Genomic DNA, 25,564 nt, shown 5'->3' with positions numbered 1-25,564 from the left:
AACCAAGCATTTCATCAAACACTTGGAAGGCACAAAAAGGAAAACATAGCAAATTGACAACAAGAATAGAATCTAACAATAATTATTACAAAGAATTAACAACAACAATCAAAAGGAACACAATTATTATGAATTACCTCAAATTGAATTGAAAGAAAATAGAAGGAACAAGAGTAGATCTACAACAAAGCACAGAAACAACATAAAGGAAATTAAAACAAAAGAATATAAGAATGATGAATGTAACAACAAGGAATTGAGAGGTAGAAGAAGATGAAAGCATGAGTTGAATCCTAGATCTAAGATTATTGACCTAAACCTAATCCTAATTCTAATCCTAGAGAGAAGTGAGAGCTTCTCTCTCTAAAACTAACTAATCCTAATCCTAATGTGAATGAATGAGCAAAAGATGTGAATTCCCTTCAATCCTTGGTCCTTTAAAGCACTTTGGCGCCAAAGTTGGTTGCAAATTTGGCCCCACATGTGGCCACCGACGCATACGCGTATAGCACGCGTGCGCGTCCCTTGAGATTTTTGTGATCCACGCGTGCGCGTACAGTGCGTGTGCGCGTGGATGAATATATCCAAATCTTTGGCCTTTTCATGTGTTCTCCATTTTGCATGCTTTTCTCTTCACTCCTTTGATCCATTCCTAGCCTTTTCTACCTGAAATCACTTAACTAACAAATCAAGGCATCTAGTGGAATCAAAGGTGAATAAAAATCATCAAATTAAAGGTCTAAAAGCATGTTTTCACATTTAAGCACAATTCAAGGGAGAATCATGAAACCATGCTTTTTCATTGAATAAATGTGGGTAAAAGGTGATAAAATCCCCTAAAATCAATACAAGATAAACCCTAAAAATGGGGTTTATCAACCTACCGACACTTAAACCAAGCAAGTCCTCATGCTTAAACCAAGAGAAAGACAAAGGATATCAACATTTATTGAAATGCAAACTATATGCAACTATCTAAATGAATGTAATTACTTGGTCAAAATAAATCAATTCCTCAAGAAACATATATACACAAGGGCTAAGGATTAGCAAGTCTAATCCACAATTGAATTGAGTTATTAATATTTTTATGAACTTGCATGAAAAGAGATGATCATAGGTGAAAACATGTAATTGAGCAATCGAACCCTCACCGAATGTGTTTGCACTCTATTCGCTCAAGTGTTTAGGGTCGATTCACTCAATTCTCCTCGAATCATGCTTTCCAAGATTTGTTTTTCTTCTAACAATCAACATTTATTCCATGCATGCATACAAGTATCATGAGGTATTTTCATAGGTTGTAATGAGGCCAGGGTCAAGGCATGATACATAATTGGTCAGGTGAGCTTGAGATTTGAATCTTTGATAAGCTTAAACTTCCCACCTAACCTATGACATCCTATACAATTTAAAGCTAACCTAACTACCCATTCTTCTCACTTTTTCTTCACATGCTCATGCATTTCCTTTTTCTTGATTACAACTCATATGCATTGATTTTTATTAAGCTTCGCTTTGGAGCATTTTGTCCCCTTTTATTTCTTTTCTTTTCTTTTTTCTTTCTTTTTCTATTTTTTCTTTTCTTTTCCACATTATTTTTTTCTTCTTCTTTTCTCTTTTTTTTCTTTTGTTTTTCTCATTTTTCTTTCTTTCAAGCTATTATCCGAGAACATCAATGCATAAGGTCTGTACATTTGATTAATACATGAGTATGAATCCAATTCCCAATATTTACAACAAAAATACAAAACTACCCTTTTTTTTCCTCAACCAATGTCCCAAATTTTCCACACTTAAATGATACACACTCACTAGCCTAAGCTAATCAAAGATCCAAATTAAGGACATTTATTATTTTCCGCTTCAAGGCTTGTAATGTGCTAAAATTGAGAACAAGTGGGTTAATCGTAGGCTCAAATTGGCTAACAATGGAAGATAAAAGGTAAGGCTATTTGGGCAAGTGAGCTTAATGAAATGATGGCCTCAATCATATAAATGCATGAATACACAAAATAATGGACATAAAGAATCAAACAAATCAAAGATTACAATCATAGAAAGAGAATAATGTACACAAGAAGGAAAATAAGTGGTTATAAGATGTAACCACACCATTAGGCTCAAAACTCACTAGGTTGTGTGTTCTTAGCTCAAAACATGTTTCACAATATATATATAATTCAAGCAAGTTTAATGAAGAATTTTCACTCAAATCAATTGGTTCCCTATAGATAGAAATCTTGAAATTTTTCATTATTTTGACTAAGCTTATTATGTATATATATGCAAAATAAGAAAATGCAACGAAAATCCTAAAAGACCTAAAATGAAATGCAAAAGTGTTGATATTAGAAATTTGTCACCCTCAATCTCCGATTGGTCGGTGATAAACCACTATTTTATGGTTTATCTTGTGCTTAATTGAGTGGATTTTATCAATCTTTCATACACTTATTCATACAATTCGCATGTTTTACATTTTCCTTCCTGATTTTGTGTTATGATTGAAAACATGCTTCTTTGGCCTTTAAATTACCAAATATTAATTCTCCCTTTATACCATTTGATGCCTTGATATGTGTGTTAAGTGATTTTAGGATTTATAAGGCAGGAATGGCTTAGAGGATGGAAAGGAAGCATGTAAAAGTGGAAGGAATACAAGAAGTTAAAAAAAATGCTAAGCTGTCTAGCCTGACCTCTTCGTACTTAACTGACCATAACTTGAGCTACAGAGGTCCAAATGAGACAGTTCTAGTTGCGTTGGAAAGCTAACATCCGGGGCTTCAAAATGATATATAATTTGTCATAGTTGTTCTGAGGATAGATGACGCGCACATGTGATTCACGCGTATGCGTCGTTCTGCAGAAAATCAGCGTGGCAGAATTCGTTCCCAGCGATTTCTGGGCTGTTTCTGGCCCAGTTTTCGGCCCAGAAAACACATATTAGAGGCTATAAAGTGGGAGAATCCATTTATTCATAAAAACAACATTCATAATTCACAATTTTAGGTTTTATATGTAGTTTTAGAGAGAGAGAGAGGCTCTCTCTTCTCTCTTAGGTTTTAGGATTAGGATTTCTCTTAGTTTTAGGATTACTTCTTCTCAAGTTCCAGGTTCAATGTTCCTTTAATTTATGTTTCTCTTCTACTTTTATTTATTCTAATGCTTTGGTTTCTCTATTTCACTTGGTAATTACTTAGCCAAATTGGCTTATGAACTCTTCATGTTAGATTTGAATATTCTATTTAATGCAATTTGAGGTATTTCAGATTTATGATTGCTTTCTTCCATTTATGATATAAATAATTTATATTTTTCTCTCTTTTGGCTTTGGTTGAGTAATTGGTGACACTTGAGTTGTCAAACTCAGCTGTTGATTGAAAATTGAAATTCTTGCTGGTTGATTTAGATCCCTCTAAAGCTAGTCTTTCCATAGGAGTTGACTAGGACTTGAGGAATCAAATTGATTAGTCCACTTGACTTTCCTTTATTTAGTAAGGGTTAACTAAGTAGGAGCAATAAACAATTCTCATCACACCTGATAAGGATAACTAGGATGGGATTTTCAGTTCTCATACCTTGCCAAGAGTTTTTCTAATCATTAATTTATTTTTCTTGCCATTTAAATTCTTGTTCTCTATTTCAAAAAAACCCAAACGATACCCTTTTCCATAACCAATAATAAATCATACTTCCCTACAATTCCTTGAGAAGACGACCTGAGGTTTAAATACTTCAGTTATAAATTTTATTGGGTTTTGTTACTTGTGACAACCAAACTTTTGTACGAAAGGATTCTTTACTGGTTTAGAAACTATACTTACAACGTGATTATTTTTATGAAATTCTTTACTAGCAAAAGTCCATTCGTCAAAATGGACAACCTCCCCACACTTAAAAGTTTGCACCGTCCTCGGTGCACTCAAAGATGAGCAAGGGGGTACGGCGACTTTCTGGATTGCCACCTTCAGTTGGTAGATCAACTGGTTGCTGCGTGTTCTTTTCTTCCGCTTCCGTTTTTGCTTGCGGTGCATCGATCATGAAAAACAGAAAATAAAACCATGAGATAAGAAAATATAGAGCAAGGAAGCATACATTGTTGGAATGAGGTAAATCACTAGAATTGAGTGAGTGAATTAGTGTGACATTAACGAAAGATAGGTGTGTGAATTCTAAGATACATGCGGTCTTGAACACACACTTGCATAAAAATGATGTCACAAAGAAGCATGCACTTCACTCATCCTAATGTGCTTGAAATACTTTAAGTAGGCTTGTAAGTTGAGACAAACTATAAAGAAGCACAAAAGTATTCAAGCCATAAGCATATGGATGCATATGATCAAGAAGCAAAATGCATTAAGGTAAATGCATAATGATGAGTCCATATTTGATGGTATATTTTGAGTCAATTTGAGTGGATTCTAGCACATGAACTCACACTTAAGCACCAAAATAGCATACTTTTGTGTTTAATCCCTAGTTTGATCTTAAATGTGAAAACATACAATTTTGTGCTTTAATAGAGCAATTTAATCCCACCTTTGTGCCATTCGATGCCGTGATATGGGTTGTAAGTGATTTCAGGCCTTGAAGGCAAGAATGGATAGCCAAAAGTGGAAGAAAGCATGTACAAGGGAGAAAACATGAAGAAAATAAGGAAAAGCACACACAGCAAAGTGTTTGTGCGCACAGCCCTGCGTGCGCGCGCACGGACAAGAATATCCATGTGTGCGTATGCACACACCTGTGTGTACGCACGGGTCGATTTTCAGCCGCGTGTGCGGACGCATGCGTCTGTGCGTCGTGTGCGTCCACACAGGTCCCTGCACGTGAATTCATTAATGAAGCACGTGCTGCGCGAATTTGGAGGCCCTTGGCTCATTTTTGGAAGGCTGAAATGCTATTTTGGAGTACTATATAAAGGAGGCTTCAACACTTATCAAAGGGAGGAAATCATTAGAGCAATTTTTACATAGTTTTCATAGTAATTAGGAGTAGGAGTAGTGTAGAATAGAAAGCTCTCTTAGGGTTTATCAATTTCCATTGTAGCATTTTATAGCAAGCTTTGATTTTGATTTTACTTCATCAATTGTAAGTACTCTCAATTTCCTCTTTGATTCAAGCACTTTTACTTTCAATTTCTCTTGGTTCAAGTTACTTTATTCATATTAAAATTTTGTGTTTCTTGGAGTTTTGTTTGATGAATTTTACATTTCATGCTTCCTTTATGTTTGATTGCTTGTTTATGTTTGGTTTTGTTGATAGTTAGTTATAGTTTTACAATTTACTTTGTAATTCTCCATGTCTTACTTTTATGCACACAAGGTATTTGTGAAAATGCCAACTCTAGATTTTGAGTAGATTTTCCCACCTTGGCTTGTGGTTTGAGTTCCTAGGATACTAGAGTCATAATGTCCGACATTTAGTGGTAACTCTTGGGTAGTTAGTTGACTCTTGTTTCCATTGACGCTAGCCTTTTATCAACTAGTTTGGTAAGTTAGTTGGGACTTATGGATTAAGGTCAATTATACTTGCTTGACTTACTCCTCGATGGTTGGGGTTGACTAGGCGAGATTGACTCACGATAATTACCATAGTTGTGGTTATGACAATGATAGGATTCCTTGGATGCTCATGCCCAAGTCAAGGCTCTTTCTTGCATTTATAGTATTTTCACTAGTTTTGACCCTATTTTCCCTTGCTTCCATCAATTTCCAATTTTGATCATTGTTTAAGTTCTTTTATTGCTTAAGTTCTTTTAATCTTTTGTTCTTTGATTTCAAATCCTTTTTCCCTCTTCACAACCGAAAGAAGTAACATTTCATTTGCATTCCTAGGGAGAACGACCCGAGGTTTTATTACTTTCAGTTTATGTTTTGTATTGACTTTATTATTTGATTGATGCTCAATTGTTGGGTTTGGACTATACTTGCAATGGACGAATCCTATTTTCATTGTGAAATCCGAACCCGTGCATTTGGACATTCCATCAAATTTGGCGCCATTGCCAGGGATGCAAACGGTGTTATATCTTTTGGTTGTTGTAAATATGTTAATAGTGTAAATAGCTCTTTTTGGTTGTTTGTTTGTTTTTGTTTATATTTTCTTAATGTCTTTTCACACCATTGCCACAATGCACCCCAATGGAACCCAAACATTTGCCTTTATAGTCACCAATCTTACACACCACCCCCTCACTACATACAAAACCCTTACCCTCATGCGTTTGATTGTCAACCTTCATCGCCTCAATCCTCATCTTCATATATGGATCAAGCCACACAAGAAGTATTTTTCGTGCTCATTCAAGAGCAACAAGAGTTCCGGAAGAAGCAAGAGTAAGTCATGTCTACCTTAGCAAAAGCTTTGGGTCATTTAGCTTTATTGCGTTCACGCCACGAGCAACAAACTCTAGTGGATGAATGTGTGGAACCAAGTAAAAAGTGCGGAGTGCAAGAAGAGTTGCAAAATCAAGAAGAAGATGTCAAGTCACCACATGAAGTGCAAGAGGAGATAAATGAAGAGTGGATAGGAATTGATCAAGAGGATTTCATCATTCAAGATTTTTTGTCCAACTTGGGTAATTACTTCTATAACCTTCGTGAACCTCCTTTATTAGATTTGGAAGGAGATGTTGATGTGGACTTCACACAACCTCCAATCTTTGACTTGAGTGATGATGAAGAAGATTCAAAAGAGGTTGAAGAAGATATTAGTTGCCAAGAGGTGAAGTTAGTTGTGCAAGAGCGAATTGAGTGGGTGAAGAATTCTCCAACAAGATTTCTAGGCCCACATCAATATGCCGTTTTAGAAATGGATAGTCAACTTCGAACCTTTCTTGGAGTAGTGGATGGTGAAGAGAAGAATGTTGATTGGCTAAGAAATGGGAAGTTCATCAATAGAGCCAATCCAACATTTGGAGCTCAATTTTGGTGCAAGAGTCACTTTAGTAGATTCCGGGGAATGCACAAGCATGTCAGTGGTGATAGAAGAACTCAAGTGTAGGATCCGGGCATCAATTTCAAGAATCAATACTTAAGGATCCTCGCTACTAGCTTGAAGTCTCTTATGAGTTTGATGCAACCTAATTGGGACCCCGGAGGTCAAATCAATGGCAAACTTGGTTGGAGATTCAAGGAGGAATGGAAGCATAAACCGCCCTAGCAAGGATCTCCTCACCAAGTCCAACTTAGGACTATAAACCAAAGTGCTAGGTGGGAGACACCCCACCACGGTAATATCTTTCTAACCTTCTCTCTTTTAGCTTTTGTTTCATGAATAATTGGTTAGTTTGCTTGTTTGGTTGTTTTATTTTTATGTTGGTTGAGTAGTTCTGGTAAAATAATGTGTTTTTGGGAGTTTATGCTGTTTTAGAACTTGAAAACCTGCTTGGAATGTCAATTTTGGTGCCTTTGAGCCAAAATTTTTGTTGCATGAACAGAGACCTGTGCGTCCGCACAGCCTTGTGCGTGCGCACAGGCCCCCTGTTTTCCCATCCCTGTGCGTCCGCACAGCCGTGTGCGCACACACACCCCCAAAAGCCCCCTCTGTTCGCAGCATACGCACGGCTTGTGTGTGTGCACAACACTCTTTTTCCTCCTATGCGTCCGCACACCCTGCGTGCGGTCGCACACATCCACCTTTCGAAAAAAAAAAGTCCCTTGTGCAAGCGCACACCCTATGTGCGTCCGCACAGCTTGAATAACATCCCCAGGTCGCAGCGCACACACAAGATGTGCGTATGCACCCAACCTTTCTTTCTCCCCTGTGCGTCCGCACACTAGGGTGCGCCCGCACAGGTTGCGTTTCACCTCCTGCTCGCAGCGCTCGCACAGCTCTGTGCGCGCGCATACCCCCTCTTTGTCCCCTGTGTGCGTTCGCACACGACCTTGTGCGTCCGCACAGGTCACTTTTCAAACGTTAACTCGAAAATATCAGGGGCTCGCGCTTCATTTCCTCACTTTTCTCCAACCCCTTCTTCTTCTTCTCTCATACCTAACCTCCCCCCCCCACCAGCCATACCACTACCATACATACCCTCCCTCTCAGCCCCTTCGTCCCTCCACCCCACAACCAACCGCCCAGCCCCGCCGCCGTCACCTCTCTCCCTCCCTCCATCTCTCTCTTCCTTTTTCTTCTCTCTTTCTTCTACATTGCTCTTCCCCTCTCCCTGTTTCGTGCTGCCCTGCTCTGCGCCAGCCCTAGGCCGCACCTCTCTGTCTGCCGAGCAACCACCAGCAGTTGCGGTCCCCTGTGCCACTGCACCCCCCTCCGTCCCGCCCTCACCTTCCTCCAATCCCTTCTCCTTCACATTACAGGTTTGACCCCTGTTCTTCCTCCCCTGTTCCATTTCTTTTCTGCTTTACTTTATTGCCTCTTTTTAATTCTGCCTTTAGTTTCTGTTCTAGTTACTAGGTGATTTTAGGTTAAATGACTTGTGATTTCTGGATTGAATCTGTGATGCTGGCTGAGTATTACTGAATGTTGCTGAAACTGGATAATGCTACTGAGTCTGAGACTCCATACTATTATTTTTGCTTGGTTTCGAATGCTGCAATGCATAATGAAACATGATTGATGATGCTGATTTCTGCACATATTTTGCTTGATGTAATGCTTCAATGGAATTTTTTTATTTAGTAACTTTTCCTGATCAGCAAGAGTTTCGAATTTCCTTCCATTACGCATTCTTAAATTCTTACCTGTGCAAATTTTTCTGCTGAATGTGGCTGTCTCCTGCAAAGAATTGTTTTATGTACTTGTGTTTCTAATTGAACACCTTTTTGAACCAGCAATTTACAGCCCTGCCTCTTCTGTTGGTGTTCATTGTTCCTACACATGTTACATTTCATTAGCTGAGCACTTATTTGATTATTCATACTTACACATCGAACTACAATTACAAGCTGAAACTTATTCTGTTTGATGCATTTTGCAAGTGCATAGCTTGCTGAATTGCTGCGACATATACATACTGCTCATTCCCTTTTGCTTAGACACCAAACATGCATTAAACTTAAATTTTTGAAACCTGTTTGGTACCCTTTGCAGTAGTACATATAATGCGGTTCTGTGAATTGATTAAGTGCATGTTCATGTATTTTTAACATCAATGACAATCTATATAGCAACCTGTGCCTTTATCTTTTTGAGCAATGCACCTTGTTTTTCAAGCGAGCACTGCTTTGGCCAAAAGGCTATGTACATGCGGTCATTTTCTGTGTCTCAACATGAATATGCAATTCTTTCACTGTGACTTTGATTTTTTTGCCTTTTGTGCTAATTTCTTTTGCAAACTCTTCTCATTTTACAAGCACAATTGCAATAATCAAATTCTTCAAAACTCAATTCACAGACACGATACACCTAAGTCCTATGTATGCTTTCATTGTTTGTTCATTCATTCCTTTATTACTTAGGTTTCTTGATCATGGGAACTCATTTTCTTTTAGACCTTTGGGTTGTTATTACATGTTTCCCATTGCTTGATGTTTGTTTATATGATTGGCTCTTAATTGAATTGTTTGATTATATCCTTCTTCTTTCTGTGATTTTATTTGTCCACCTGAGCTGTATTCTATTTTTATCTTTTTCAGGATGGTTCGCAAGGGAAAGGAGAAAGCCAACCCCTTGGCTCACCCTCCTCCCATGCCTCCCAGTGACCATCCATATACTTTCGTCAATTCCGAGACCCAAGAATAATATAAGAAGTTAGAAAAGTGCGTCTTTCATTATGAGAGGAAGCTTAACTTGCCCGAGAAATATGCGGATACAATACTGGACAGAATTAATTTTTATCATTGGGGATTCATAAAATCCAACCCGGTGGAAGTAAATGAACACCAGGTCAAGGAATTTTACGCCAATCTCCTCAAGAGGGATGCCCAAACCGTTTTCTTAAGAGGTGTCACCTTGGACACCTCTAATACTGCTTTAGAGGCCCTCTTGGACATTCTGCATATTCCTCCGGGTAGGGACGCTTATACTCAAATAATGACAGACGTCACCACGGGCAAAATCTCTTTGGATGCAGTCCTGAAAAAGATTGGCCAACCTGAGGCTACATGGGAATACAGCAAGGGCGAGCAACCTGTCCTTGCGAGCATTGTGTGCATAGACCTCAACCCGGAGGCAAGGATCTGGCAGCAGATCATTGCTGATTACATCCTTCTGAGCACACATGCCACGCATATTAGGATCCGGGTGGCAGTGTTACTATGGGCTATTCTGGAGGGGAAGAGGATCTCTGTTCTTCCCCTTATCAGAGAGTCGATGATGAAGGTGAACCTACAACAGAAATTCAACGTTCCCTTCCCATCTCTGATCACCAGATTAGCATCCTTATCTGGTGTAGAGAGACGCCCAAATGACCAGACGTCTGTCTACATCAGTAAGCAGCCGTATCTGCCATACGGAGACTATGACGGGCCGCCCCAAAAGAAGAGGAAGACCATTGAGCCTCCATTAACAGCAGCAGAGCCTTCAGCACCCGCACCCGTACCCCAACCTCCGACGCCATATGAGTTATGCCGGGACATCCTTCAGGCCCTTCGTCGATCCGAGTGCCGTAACGCTCGCCGCTTCCAGTGGATAGTGGCAAAGTTTGAGGGTAGAGACCCTGGGCCACCTCCTCCGGATACACCAGAGCCTGAAGCCGAAGAGCCTGCATCTGAGGACCCAGCAGCTGAAGCTGGCCAGGTAGTCCAGCCACCTGAGCGGAGACCTGAGGAGACCATAGTTAAGGAGGCAGTAATTAAGAGAGCTGAGGAGGTAGTGGTTGAAAGTGCTGAGGAGCAGAGAGCCGAGGAGTCTAGAGTTGATGAGCCGGCAGTTGTAGCCGAGCCGAGAGCACAGACCACCACACCGCCATCCAACGCCCTTATTGTCTACCAGCGTCACCGCCACCCACCACCGCCAGGCGGTGGAGCTTCACATGATTGACCTCTCCCGATTGTTTCCTTTGGCACTGAGGACAGTGCATAATTTAAGTGTGAGGGAGGATCTTCTATTTTTGAGTGTAAATATTCTCTCCTGAACACTCTCATTTAGTTTACTTTCAGTTTTATTATGCTTTTGTGGATATTGATAGTACTTTACTTTTCCATACTGCTTAGTACTTTTGGTATATATATTAGTTGCTTTTAGTCATCTTTAGTATTGCATTTTTAGTCTTGGTATATATACATTTCATCTTTAGATTGCTTGATATATAGTATAGATATGGATTGTGACTGGATGATGTGAATAGCCTATGCCTAGTTTATCTTGATCCTAATTGTTCATGTTACTTTTTGCTTATTAAAAATTAGGAAAAGAACTAGCAAGTTTTGAAAAAATCTTGCATCCATCACATCATACATACATATAGGAAATAATTTTGGTGAAAAACAACAAATTTTCCAAGAATTTTGTCAAGGGAATTCTATTGAGTTGATTGAGAAAACCATTTTCAAACTTGCTTGAATTATTTCTTTATGGAACATAGAAGAGTAAAGAACAAATACCTTGTGAGTTTTTGGGCTATATTGAGTGGTTACGCATCTTAACCACTAACTTTGTTCATTGTGTGATATATCTCTTCTATGATTGTAATCTTGTTGTTGCTTGATTCTTTATTTCCATTGATTGATGTATTGAATTGCATTGAGCATGATTGAGGCCATCTTTGATAAAAGCTTACTTTGCCCATATAGCCTTACCCTTGCATCTACCATTGTTAACCCCTTTTGAGCCTTATTTACCCCATTGTTCTTGATTTTAGCACATCACAACCTTAAGCGGAAAACCATGAATTATCTTAGATTGTATCCTTGATTAGCTTAGGTTGAGGAGTGTGTCTCATTTAAGTGTGGGGGAATCTTTTGGAAAACTTTTGGTAGTAAAAGAAAATGTGCAACTTGGGTATTTCATTGAAAACTTTGGGAAATGGGTACACTCATGTATGAGCTACTAGAACCGTATGCAGTTCACTTTCAAAAAAAAATAATCATCATCATAAAAAGGGAATGAAAGTTACCCCTAAGTGAAAGAAAATCAATGAGAAATGCATATGTGATATGAATGATAAGCCATACATGAGTGTTTGTAAGAAAGAATTGATGGAAGGTTAGGATTGCATTTGGTTTTAATTTGATTGATATAGGTTGATGTGGATACTTAAACTAATCAAGGATTCAAACCATTTTAGTCTACTTAGCCATATCTATCCCACTTTTACCCTAACCCCATTACAACCCCAATAAGTTCTCATGATAACTGCATTCATGCATCACTTGTGTTGATTGTTAGATGAAAAGCAATCCCTTGAAAGCATGATTAGAAGAGACTTGAGTGATTGGAACCCTAAACACCGAGTGATTAGAGTGCATACACACCTAGTGAGGGTTCAATTACTCAACTCTATGTTTCCATACTTCTCATTGCGTAATCATGCAAGTTACTTCATTTTGATGAGTGAATCAATTCTTTAGATTTTGGATGCATTAGATTAATTCTCTGCTTTGCCCTAATTGTCTATACTTGCTTGAGAATTTGATTGTTTGTTTTCACCAATTTCATATAGATACCATAGATAGATAGATAGATAGATAGATAGATAGATAGATAGATAGATAGATAGATAGATAGATAGATAGTATTTACATACTCACCCGCATATAGGTAGTTGCATTTAATAAGTTCATTACCCCTTTGATCATTCTCCTTATTAGTTTAGCATGAGGACATGCTATTATTTAAGTGTGGGAGAGTTGATGAGTCCATATTTGATGGTATACTTTGACTCAAATTGGGTGGATTATAGCACATTAACTCACACTTAAGCACCAAAATAGCATACTTTTGTGTTTAATCCTGGTGCACAAATTGTGAATCACACTTTTCACAACTCGTACCACTGACCAGCAAGTGCACTGGGTCGTCCAAGTAATACCTCACGTGAGTAAGGGTCGAATCCCACGGAGATTGTTGGTTTGAAGCAATCTATGGTTATCTTGTAAATCTTAGTCAGGAAGTCAATTATGTTTATCAGTTGAATCGTAAATAAACAAAAGAGCATGGATTAAAGGTTACTTGTTATGCAGTAATGGAGAATATGTTGGAGTTTTGGAGATGCTTTATCTTCTGAATCTCTGCTTTCCTCTGTCTTCTTGTTCACGCACGCACGTCCTCCTATGGCAAGCTGTGTGTTGGTGGATCACCGTTGTCAATGGCTACCTTCCATCCTTCCAGTGAAAACTACGCTCACGCACTCTGTCACAGCACGGCTAATCACCGGTTGGTTCTCGATCCGGTTGGAATAGAATCCCTTGATTCCTTTGCGTTTGTCACTAACGCCCAGCCTTCAGGAGTTTGAAGCTCGTCACAGTCATTCAATCCTTGAATCCTACTCGGAATACCACAGACAAGGTTTAGACTTTCCGGATTCTCATGAATGCCGCCATCAATTCTAGCTTATACCACGAAGATTCTGATTAAGAGATCTAAGAGATACTCATTCAATCTGATATAGAACGGAGGTGGTTGTCAGGCACACGTTCATGGGTTGAGAATGGTCATGAGTGTCACGGATCATCACCTTCATCACAGTTAAGCACGAATGAACATCTTAGATAGGAACAAGCGTGTTTGAATAGAAAACAGAAATACTTGCATTAATTCATCGAGACACAGCAGAGCTCCTCACCCCCAACAATGGAGTTTAGAGACTCATGCCGTCAAAGGGTACGAAGTTCAGATCTAAAATGTCATGAGATTCTAAAATAAGTCTCTAAAAGTTGTTTAAATACTAAACTAGTAGCCTAGGTTTACAAAAAATGAGTAAACTATGATGGATGATGTAGAGATCCACTTCTGGGGCCCACTTGGTGTGTGCTAGGGCTAAGATTTAAGAAATTCACGTGCAGAGGCCATTTGTGGAGTTGAACGCCAGTTTTTGTGCCAGTTTGGGCGTTCAACTCCAGCTTTTGATCCTTTTCTGACGCTGGACGTCAGAATTGGGCAGAGAACTGGCGTTGAACACCAGTTTACGTCGTCTATCCTTGTGCAAAGTATGGACTATTATATATTTCTGGAAAGCCCTGGATGTCTACTTTCCAACGCAATTGGAAGCATGCCATTTCGAGTTCTATAGCTCCAGAAAATTCACTTTGAGTGCAAGGGGGTCAGAATCCAACAGCATCAGCAGTCCTTTTTCAGCCTGGATCAGATTTTTGCTCAGCTCCCTCAATTTCAGCCAGAAAAATATATGAAATTACAGAAAAACACACAACTCATAGTAAAGTCTAGAAATATGAATTTTTCCTAAAAACTAATGAAAATAAACTAAAAACTAACTAAAACATACTAAAAACTATATAAAATTAACCCCAAAAAGCGTATAAAATATCCGCTCATCAAATCCCTAGTTTGATCTTAGATGTGAAAACATGCAATTTTGTACTTTAATAGAGCAATTTAATCCCACCTTTGTGCCATTCAATACCGTGATATGGGTTATGAGTGATTTCAGGCCTTGAAGGCAAGAATGGATAGCCAAAAGTGGAAGAAAGCATGTACAAGGGAGAAAACATGAAGAAAATAAGGAAAAGCACACACAGCCAAGTGTGCGTGCGCACAGCCCTGCGTGCGCGTGCACAGACAAGAATATCCCATGTGTGTGTACGCACACACCTGTGCGTACGCACGGGTCGATTTTCAGCCGCGTGTGCGGATGCACGCGTCTGTGCGTCCGCACAGGTTCCTGCACGTGAATTCATTAATGAAGCACGTGCTGCACAAATTTGGAGGCCCTTGGCTCATTTTTGGAAGGCTGAAATGCTATTTTGGAGTGCTATGATGTGTGGAAAACGATCCAACACGAAACTAACCGGCAAGTGCACCGGGTCGCATCAAGTAATAAAACTCACGGGAGTGAGGTCGATCCCACAGGGATTGAAGGATTGAGCAATTTTTGTTTAGTGGATGACTTAGTCTAGCGAATCAAGAGTTGATTTGAGCGGTTTGTATTTGACAGAAGCTAAATTGCATGAAATTTAAAAGGGAGAGGGACAATTGACAAGAAATTAAAGAGGGCAGAAAATAAAAGTGCTGAATCTTAAAGAACAAGAAATTAAATTGCAGAATCTTAAGATGCAAGAAATTTAAATAACTTGAATCGTAAAGGGAATTGGGATTTGGATTTGCATGAATTAAACAAGAGAAAGTAAAATTTAACAAACAGAAATGTAACAGATGGACTCAATTAAACCGGATCTTGAATGAAAATGAAAATAAGCTTGGTGTAGCAACGAAACAAGGAAAGTGAAATTGAAAGCTGTAGATCTCAGGACTCAAGAGACTAGATAGCCAAGTCTAGATCTCACTGCCTTCCTAGATCCAGCAAGAACAATTGCAAAGGAAATGAAGAAAAGTAAATTGCAGAAATAGTAGAAGAAGAAGCAATTAACAGAAATAGAAATTCAATTATGCAGAAAATTAAACAAGATCTCAATGTGAGATTGAAACAGAATTTCCTCAATTCTTCAATCCAAGAGTCAAGACAAGTGTGAATAAAATTGAAAACAAGGAAATTAAGAGGAAGAAAATTCAATTCCCCTCCCCCAAGACTCAGAATCTCAAATTAACTCCTAACCAAAAGCTCTCCCAAAATCACTCAGTAAAAACTAAAACGGAAAAGCTTCTGGAAAACTTAAATCCTAAGCTATTTATACACTTTCTTCAAATGGTCTTCAAGCCTTGAATTGGACCTTTGCTCTTGATGGAATTGGGTTGATAAAAGCCTCTGTTGATTGCACTTGGAGTTGGAGAGAAACCCATTGTGAATCGGAACATAAAGCACAAAAGCTTGAGTCAAAGTTTGAGGTAAACTTTGGCTCAAGCTTTTTATACCAGCCACCCCCTTTTGCTGCTATCCACGTTTGAGCTAAAGTTTGAGGTCAAACTTTAAGCCAAACGTGGATCTCCTTATATGCATGTGTGACGCCAACATTTGCCAAAAAGCTTGAGGCAAACGTTGGCGCAAGCTTTTTCTCCCCTGGGTATGTTGGTGTGGCGCCAACGTTTGCCAAAAAGCTTGAGGCAAACGTTGGCGCAAGCTTTTTCCTCCAGGGTGTTTGTTTTGTGGTGTCAACGTTTGCCAAAAAGCTTGAGGCAAACATTGGCGCAAGCTTTTGCTCCATCCAGGGTGTTTTCAACTCTTCCAAAAGTTTGAGCTAAAGCTTGAGGCAAGCTTTGGCTCAAGCTTTTTGTTCTCTCTTGCTCCTTGCCATTTCTTCTTTCTTCAACCTTCTTCAAAGCTCTTTTCACCTATCATCAATCAACCAAGTACATCAAAGCTATGCTCCAAATCATGAGATTGTTATTCTTTCATAATATATGACAATTATAGCACAAAATCTCATGAAAATGCATTAATTTATCCATGGTTGATTGAATCAAAAGAAACATGAAATTCTACCCAATTGGCTTACTTATGGCTCAAGAAAGTGCATAAAATCAATTGAAAACAAAAGAAAAAGACTAGTGAAACTAGGCTAAGATGACTTGTCATCATGCTATATAAAGGAGGCTTCAACACTTATCAAAGGGAGGGAAGCATTAGAGCAATTTTTACATAGTTTTCATAGTAATTAGGAGTAGGAATAGTGTAGAATAGAAAGCTCTCTTAGGGTTTATCAATTTTCATTGTAGCATTTTATAGCAAGCTTTGATTTTGATTTTACTTCATCAATTGTAAGTACTCTCAATTTCCTCTTTAATTCAAGCACTTTACTTTCAATTTCTCTTGGTTCAAGTTACTTTGTTCATATTGCAATTTTGTGTTTCTTGGAGTTTTGAATGATGAATTTTACATTTCATGCTTCCTTTATGTTTGATTGCTTGTTTATTTTTGGTTTTGTTGATAGTTGGTTATAGTTTTACAATTTACATTGCAATTCTCTATGTCTTACTTTTATGCACACAAGGTGTTTATAAAAATGCTAACTCTAGATTTTGAGTAGATTTTCCCACCTTGGCTTGTGGTTTGAGTTCCTAGGATACTAGAGTCATAATGTCCGACATTTAGTGGTAACTCTTGGGTAGTTAGTTGACTCTTGTTTCCATTGACGCTAGCCTTTTATCAACTAGTTTGGTAAGTTGGTTAGGACTTATGGATTAAGGTCAATTATGCTTGCTTGACTTACTCCTCGATGGTTGGGGTTGACTAGGCGAGATTGACTCACGATAATTACCATAGTTGTGGTTATGGCAATGATATGATTCCTTGGATGCTCATGCCCAAGTCAAGGCTCTTTATTGCATTTATAGCATTTTCACTAGTTTTGACCCTATTTTCTCTTGCTTGCATCAATTTCCAATTTTGATCATTGTTTAAGTTCTTTTATTGCTTAAGTTCTTTTAATCTTTCATTCTTTGATCTCAAACCCCTTTTTCCCTCTTCATAACAGAAAGAAGTAACATTTCATTTGCATTCCTAGGGAGAACGACCTGAGGTTTTATTACTCTCGGTTTATGTTTTGTATTGACTTTATTATTTGATTTATGCTCAATTGTTGGGTTTGGACTATACTTGCAACGGACGAATCTTATTTTCATTGTGAAATCCGAACCCGTGCATTTGGACGTTCCATCACATAACATCCAACAAGACATTGCCTACTCAAAGAATAAGATTCAAATTACATGGTGGCCAAATCATGTAGTTCAAACAATTTGAAAAGTTTGAAGGTAAAGTCATTCACTTGGTATGAAAAGATATCAAACATGAAAAACTCAAAACCAAGTAACAAAATACAACCTCAAAAATAGCGTCCAACAATGAACATCTAAAACATTCATGCTAAAATAGCATTTTGTCAACAAGAGGTAGCAGTGTATAGTAAACAAAATCTATAATCCAACACTTATAATGAAAAAAGAGAAAATAAAATGAAAACTAAACTAAGTAATTAACTTACTAGCCCAAGAATTGGTTATAGAAGGTGTTTGGAAGTGTTGAATGAGGGGTAGGGGAAGGGAAGAAGAAAGAAGAAGGAAAGAAATGGAAAGAGGAGAAGAAAAGAAGTGTATGAAGTAAGGGAGGAGCATCCACGCGTACGCGTGCATGGCGCGCACGCGTGGATGATGGTGCAATGGACGCGACGTGTCCGTGTTGATGGGTTTTTTTTGGAGAGTGACGCGTACGCGTCATGTACGCGTACGCGTGAGGTCGTTTGTGCCTCAGGCACAATGCGCGCGCAGCGTTCGTATAACTCTCGGGTTAATGTATGGAGGAATGAAAATTTGGTATCCACGCGTACGCGTGCATGGCACGTGCGCGTGGATGGGCGAAGATGCTTGATGCACGCGTACGGGTAAGGTGTGCGTACGCGTGGATGGTTCTCTGTTTTTCAAAATTTTTCTATGTTTTTGCACCAATCCAGGCATTCCAAACCTCCAAACAGCTACCAAAACACCTTAAAACCTTATTTAACATACCAAACTACCAAATAAACACAACAAATCAATCAAAATATGAAATTAAACTATTTTTACCAATATGTACAAAAAAAAGAAATGAAAAGATTTTACCATGGTGGGGTGTCTCCCACCTAGCACTTTTATTTTAAGTCTTTAAGTTGGACATTTGATGGGGTCCTTGCTATGGTGGCTTATGCTTGAATTCATCTTTGAATTCCCACCATTGTTTGCATCTCCAATGACCACCGGGATCCCAAATTAGGCACATAAAGCTTTCAAGTAAGCTCGAGCAAGTAACAAGACCCCAAGAGTGTTGATTGTAGAATTGAATTCCGGGGTCCCAAACCTTGTTCTTGCACTCATCTTGTTGTTGATTACCATCGTTAGATCCGGGTGACAAGGTTTGTGAATTCTCAATTAGGCATCCAAACATTCTCCTAGACCCATGCAATTCGGTTCCACACCAACCATTGCTCTTGAATTTTGAGCATGCAACCGTCATGAGCTTAGAGTGATGTTTCCAACCACTACACAACTCTTTCCTACTCTTAACTCTACAAAGAGCTTTGAATGTTGTGTAGGATGGTGACTTAGGAAGGGGTAGTCCCAATGATCTTGCAAGCTCCACTCTTTTGTGCTCCTCCTTGACTATCTCCACCTCTTCGCAAGCTTCTTCAATTTCAACCTTTTCCCTTTGGTAGCTCTCTTCCGATTCATTCTCTTCTTCATTGCTCACCAAGGGTATAGGAGGTTGTGCACATTCTTCTATAATTTCAACTTCATGTCCAATGGGAAAGGATTCAATTGTAGATAGAAATTCGTCCATGATTGAATCCATCTCTTGATAAACCTCTTCCAAGTCTCCAACTATGATATGCCTTGGAGGTTGCGTACCCTCCTCAACATCAATATCAAGCTTCTTGGAAGAGTGCTCCATGATGCTACATTCCCATGGACTTTCAACGTCTCCTAAATCTTCAACCACTTCTTCCTTTTCTTCAATAATCATGGCTTCCTCTAGTTGCTCCAATACAAAATAACATTCCTCGTTTTCCACCGGAGTTTCCAATCTCTCATTCATGCTATGATCTTCAATTGATTCTTCACATGTGGCTATGGAAGCACCTTGAGTGTTCAAGCATTGGTAGGCTAAAGTATGCACAATCTTGGTCAAGTTAGTCACAAACTCTAGGGTGTTCCTTTGCATATCCGCTTGTCCTTGAAGTAGCAAGGTGAGAGAAATATCTATTGGGGCTTGAGGTGGATAGGAAGGTTCATTATTTTGGAGAAAGGGTTCATAGTAGGAAGGTGGTTCTTCTTGGTGATGGTGTGGAGATGATGTGTATTGAGGTGGTTCTTGGTAATAATCATGATAGGGTTGTGGTGGTTCTAGAGGTTCTTGCTCATAATGGTTATAAGAATATGGTATGGGTGATTAGTCATATGATGGATATGGATCATAGGAAGGTGCTTGGTGAAGAAAGGCTTGTAAGTATGGTTGAGGTTCATGTTGAGGACAAGGTTCATAAGCATATGGTGGTGGTACTTGATTATCACAAAAAGAGTCACCATAGCCATTGAATTGACATGTATTAGGATGTGAATTATACCTATAAGTGTTCGGAGGTTGTTGCCAATGGGAGTGATCAATTCCTTGAGGCTCCTCCAATCTTGAAGTGTTCCATCCTTGGTACATGTTATCATTAAAGTCCACATTTCCTACAACATAGTGAGAACCAAACTCATAGCCAAAGTGAGAATTCATAGTGGAAAAGCAAAATAAAACTAACAAAAACTTGAAAACAAGCAAAAGACAAACCTATTCACACTATTCACATATATACAATAACCAATAACATAACACCATTGCAATTCCCCGACAACGGCGCCATTTTGATGAATGGATTTTTGACGGTTTAGAATTTCACAAATGAATTCTCGTTGCAAGTATAGTTTCTAAACCAAACAATAATCCTTTCATACAAAAATTTATTTGTCACTAAAATAAACCCCTAAAATTATAAACCGAAGTATTTAAACATCGGGTCGTTCTCCCTAGAAATTGTGATAAAGTGACTTGTTATTGGTTATGAGGTATGTTTTGGGGTTTTTGAAATAAGAAACAAGAAAAGTAGATGGCAATGAAAATAAACTAACAACTAAAAAAGCTCTTGGCAAGGGATGAGAATTAGAAGTCCTATCCTAGCTATCCTTATCAATTGTGATGACAAATTGTCTATTGCTCCCACTTAGTTAACCTCTAACCATGGAGGAAAGTCAAGTGGATGAATCAATTTAATTCCTCAAGTCCTAATCAACTCCTAAGGAAAGACTAGCTATAGAGGCATTCAAATCAACTAGCAACTTCTAATCTTCAATCAACAAAGGCATTAGATAACTCAAGAGTCACTAATTACTCTACCTAAGCCAAGAGGAGAAAAATCTATACTCTAATCCAACCAAGCATTTCATCAAACACTTGGAAGGCACAAAAAGGAAAACATAGCAAATTGACAACAAGAATAGAATCTAACAACAATTATTACAAAGAATTAACAACAACAATCAAAAGGAACACAATTATTATGAATTACCTCAAATTGAATTGAAAGAAAATAGAAGGAACAAGAGTAGATCTACAACAAAGCACAGAAACAACATAAAGGAAATTACAACAAAAGAATAGAAGAATGATGAATGTAACAACAAGGAATTGAGAGGTAGAAGAAGATGAAAGCATGAATTGAATCCTAGATCTAAGATTATTGACCTAAACCTAATCCTAATTCTAATCCCAGAGAGAAGTGAGAGCTTCTCTCTCTAAAACTAACTAATCCTAATCCTCATGTGAATGAATGAGAAAAAGATGTGAATTCCCTTCAATCCTTGGTCCTTTAAAGCACTTTGGCGCCAAAGTTGGTTGCAAATTGGGCCCCACAGCTTCTCAGAAATTGTTGGGCACATTTTTTATTTAAAAATCACGTGCGGCCACCGACACGTACCCACAGCTTCTCAGAAATCGCTGGGCACGTTTTCTATCTAAAAATCACGTGCGGCCACCGACGCGTACGCGTGCAGCACGCGTGCGCGTCCCTCGAGATTTTTGCGATCCACGCGTGCGCATACAGTGCGCGTTCGTGTGGATGAATATATCCAAATCTTTGGCTTTTTCATGTGTTCTCCATTTTGCATGCTTTCCTCTTCACTCCTTTGATCCATTCCTAGCCTTTTCTACCTGAAATCACTTAATAAACAAATCAAGGCATCTAGTGGAATCAAGGTGAATAAAAATCATCAAATTAATGGTCTAAAAGCATATTTTCACATTTAAGCACAATTCAAGGGAGAATCATGAAACCATGCTTTTTCATTGAATAAATGTGGGTAAAAGGTGATAAAATCCCCTAAAATCAATACAAGATAAACCCTAAAAATGGGGTTTATCAGGTGACCTCCAATTGTATGCTTATGCAAGGGTTCTAGTGCTCCTTAGTCCTTGCATATTAGAAGTCTTAGATCTTAGGAGTGCCATTCAGATGGTATTATGGAATTCTCTTTATAGATTGTCACCTTGAAGCAGAACTTATTCATTTTGGCCTCGACTCTAGGTGCCATGTCTCAAAGCAGCCCTTTATGATAAGTTTTCAATCAATACTCCCAACCCAGTTGGGTTAAGGTATTAGATGATGAAGCACCCCTTAGGATTTACTCGCTCAGGCCTCTCTCTTTGACACAATTTCACCATAAGCATGTAACTAGGATAATAACTCTTTGAGTTTTTGTATCTTTCTTTTTCTTCCTAGTAATTGATACTCAGAGCCTTGGGCTTATTATTTTTTTTCTTTTTCTTTTGTTTTCTTTTGTTACTGCTTCTTGGATCAATAGATTTTTGAGAATTTTTATAACACTTCTCCAAATTTTAATTCCTATCTATGAGTTTCCATGCAAGTTTTCACAAACATAAAATCTCAATACACAATCATACAATCAGACCATTTCTCTTAATCTTTTGTTTGCCTCAAAATTGATAAAATTCCTCAACACTTTCCTTTCAAAAGAATGATTTGCATTTTAAGTGTAATGGGTGCAAGCAAATGCAAAAGCAAGGTGCTATGAGAAGGAGTGAATCATGCTTATTACTAAGCTAAAAGAAACTAAATAGAACAGAAACTAGAACAGAGAACTTCAAAGCAAGGGACATTCATGATTGCAATTAAGTATACTGGGAGTAAATGAGAAGAAAAGGAATTTTACAACCTTTGTAGTTCATCTTCACCCTTATTGTCCTTTCTTGCAGACTTCCTCCCTCCAATCACCAACTTGGAATGAGTGCTTTGCCGGCAGCAACAAGTATGAATAGTGGTGCTGGGACTTTGATTAATCATGAATGTCAAAAAGAAACAAAATATAAGGAGTGCATGAATTTAAGCAAGCTTTGGTTAAAGATAACACTGCAGGACTAAGAAGCAAAGGCATTATGATTGTACAAACAAGTGGTGTTGCTGGATACATTGCATAAAAAAATAAGTGGCATACCAAACTTAGTGTGACACTTTCTCTTGGAATTGATGCAAGTATTGATGACTTACGTCATATACCTCTTTCTCTTATCTAAAAGGACCATAGAATTGGTAAAATCTCATTCAAGTGATGCAATTATATGAACTATATGATGAATTTATGGGACATTACTTTGAAATAAGTTTTGCTTGAATTTCAGGTGAAAAGAACAATAAAGGATGAAAACATGGGAGCACCTCTGGCGCTGCGTTTCTTGCAAAGAGCGCTACGTTCTCCTGCAGTACCATATATGACCAGGATAACGCTACGCTCGCCTTCAAGAGCGCTACGTTCTTCACCCAAGAAAATTTGGCTAACGACGCGTACACGTGGCTGACGCGTACGCGTGGAAGTGGCATTTCTGAAGGATCATGCGAACGCGTGGAGAAAGCGGCAGCGAGAAAGTGGTATTTTTGAAAGGCCACGCGTATGTGTGGGAGGAGCTACGTTCTTCACCCAAGAGCGCTACGTTCTTCAACCAAGAGGGCCTGCGATAGTTTTCAAAGTTGGGATTAAAAGTTTGGCTAGCGACGCTTGATAACGAAAAAAAAATTAATTCTCCGTTAATAACTACCGGCAAGTGCATCGGGTCATATCAAGTAATAAAACTCACTAAAGAGTGAGGTCGATCCCATGAGGATTAACGGATTAAGCAATCAATGGTTGATTGATTTTCCTAGTTAGACGGTTCATATTGGAGTAATAAGCAACAGGAAATGTAAATTGAACAAAAGTAAAGGAAAGCAATAAAGTGCAGAGAAGTAATTGACATAAATGTAAAGTGTAAGAAAGTAAATGACATAAAGTAAATTTAAGAACTAAAAATAAAATGACCATTGGGATAGAGAGATATTGAGCCCGACTTACAAAAAAGTCGGGACTCAAGAAGAGACACTGTTCATACCCTGGCCCAAACCTAAAGCCACGCCCAATAAGGACGAAAGGACCAACTTTGGAAGGTGGCCCCTCATCCCACACCCGACCTCTTTGAAGAGATCAGACACCAACCAAGGAGCCCAGCTCCACTTATCCAACGCGGCAGGTTACTGCTTCTAGAAGCCATGACTAAATCTCTATCTCCTTCAAAAGATAGCTCCCAAGATATAAGATAAGATATAGGATGGAACTACTCCAACAAGGGTGGTTATCTACTCTACTATAAATACACTAACACCGCTCAGGTATATTCACATTCTAATCTACGAAAAACCTGCCTAAAGCCCTTGCTAACTTAAGCATCAGAGTTTCTTGCAGGTACCACCCTCCACCTCCTCACGAATAACTCAAACAGGCGGCACCTCGGCACCAAAGAGGTCGGACGCTGCCACCACAAAGGATCTGGACCTCACGTTCAGGCCCAAATCAACGTTTCAGGTAACCCTCGAAACACACACACACACATATATTTCACTTAATAATAATGTTTAATAAAATTATTAGAGATTATTTTTAATATAATCAAAAGATGTCTTATTTAAAAAAAATATATTTGTATTAAAAAAATATTTTAATTTAAATTTTAAAGCATCATTATTCATTTTACTTTCCTTTGTATGTACAAAGTTAAGTTAACAATAACAAATATTGACATATAATAAAAATAAAATAGACAAAAAATTATTATGTCTAATAAAAAAAAGGGTTAAATACTAAAATCGTCCCTAAGGTCTAGGGTGAAAATCAAAATTGTCCCCGACCTTTTTTTGTTATTAAAATCATCCCCAACGTTATAAAATGTTATAAAACCGTCATTTTGTCCATAAATAAAATTTTTCGGACAGTTTTGCCCTTAAACAAAAATTAAAAAGTCTCTCCCCCTTCACCACTACCCTCTGCATTATCATCACCATCACCATCACCATCGCTACACCATAACCACCAACAATTCAGCAACACCAACAGCAACAATCAAAATCAAATCAACAAAAGTTTCAAATTAAACAATTCAGCAATCATCCTCTGTATTATCATCAACCCTCTGCATTATCATCACCATCACCATCGCTACACCATAACCACCAACAATCCAGCAACACCAACAGCAACAATCAAAATCAAATCAACAAAAATTTCAAATTAAACAATTCAGTAATCATCAACTATAATTTTAGATCCAAAATTAGCAACAACATAAATTAAAAAATTTAAAAAAGAAGTACAAGATGAACAAGAAACCAGAAACCAGAAGAAACCACAAGAAGAAGAAACCACAAGAAACCAGAAACCAGAAACCACAAGAAACCAGAAACCAGAAACCGGCGAGGAGCAGCGGTGACGGCAGCAGCGAAGAGTGGCAGCGTCCGTGAAGACCGGTGGCGGCGGCGAGGACCCTTCCCCCTCTTCTTCCCGAAACCCCCCTCCCCCCTCTTCTCCCTTCGCGTTCCCTTCCCCTTTCCCCGAGGAGCAGAGCGGCGGCGGTAATGAAGACCGGTGGCGGCAGCGATGAGAGAAGAAGAAGAAGAAGAAGAAGAAGAAGAAGAAGAAGAAGAAGAAGAAGAAGAAGAAGAAGAAGAAGAAGGTGGTGGTGCAGTGTGGCAGG

The 25,564-nt window shown here is 38.6% G+C and overlaps 1 protein-coding gene across 1 annotated transcript; it reads right to left on the bottom strand.

Moving 5' to 3' along the window:
• Window positions 7,964-8,356, bottom strand: LOC107609271. The gene has a single exon (XM_016311160.1). It carries the CDS (start codon window positions 8,354-8,356, stop codon window positions 7,964-7,966), a length of 393 nt encoding a protein of 130 aa, XP_016166646.1.

Source organism: Arachis ipaensis, chromosome B01 (assembly GCF_000816755.2).
Source record: "Arachis ipaensis cultivar K30076 chromosome B01, Araip1.1, whole genome shotgun sequence".
NCBI lineage: Eukaryota > Viridiplantae > Streptophyta > Magnoliopsida > Fabales > Fabaceae > Arachis > Arachis ipaensis.
This window is presented reverse-complemented; position numbering and strand designations above follow the sequence as displayed.

What these genes read in the sequence shown, in the direction of transcription:
- LOC107609271 (XM_016311160.1), bottom strand. Translation starts at nt 8,356, where the DNA reads ATGGAACAGGGGAGGAAGAACAGGGGTCAAACCTGTAATGTGAAGGAG.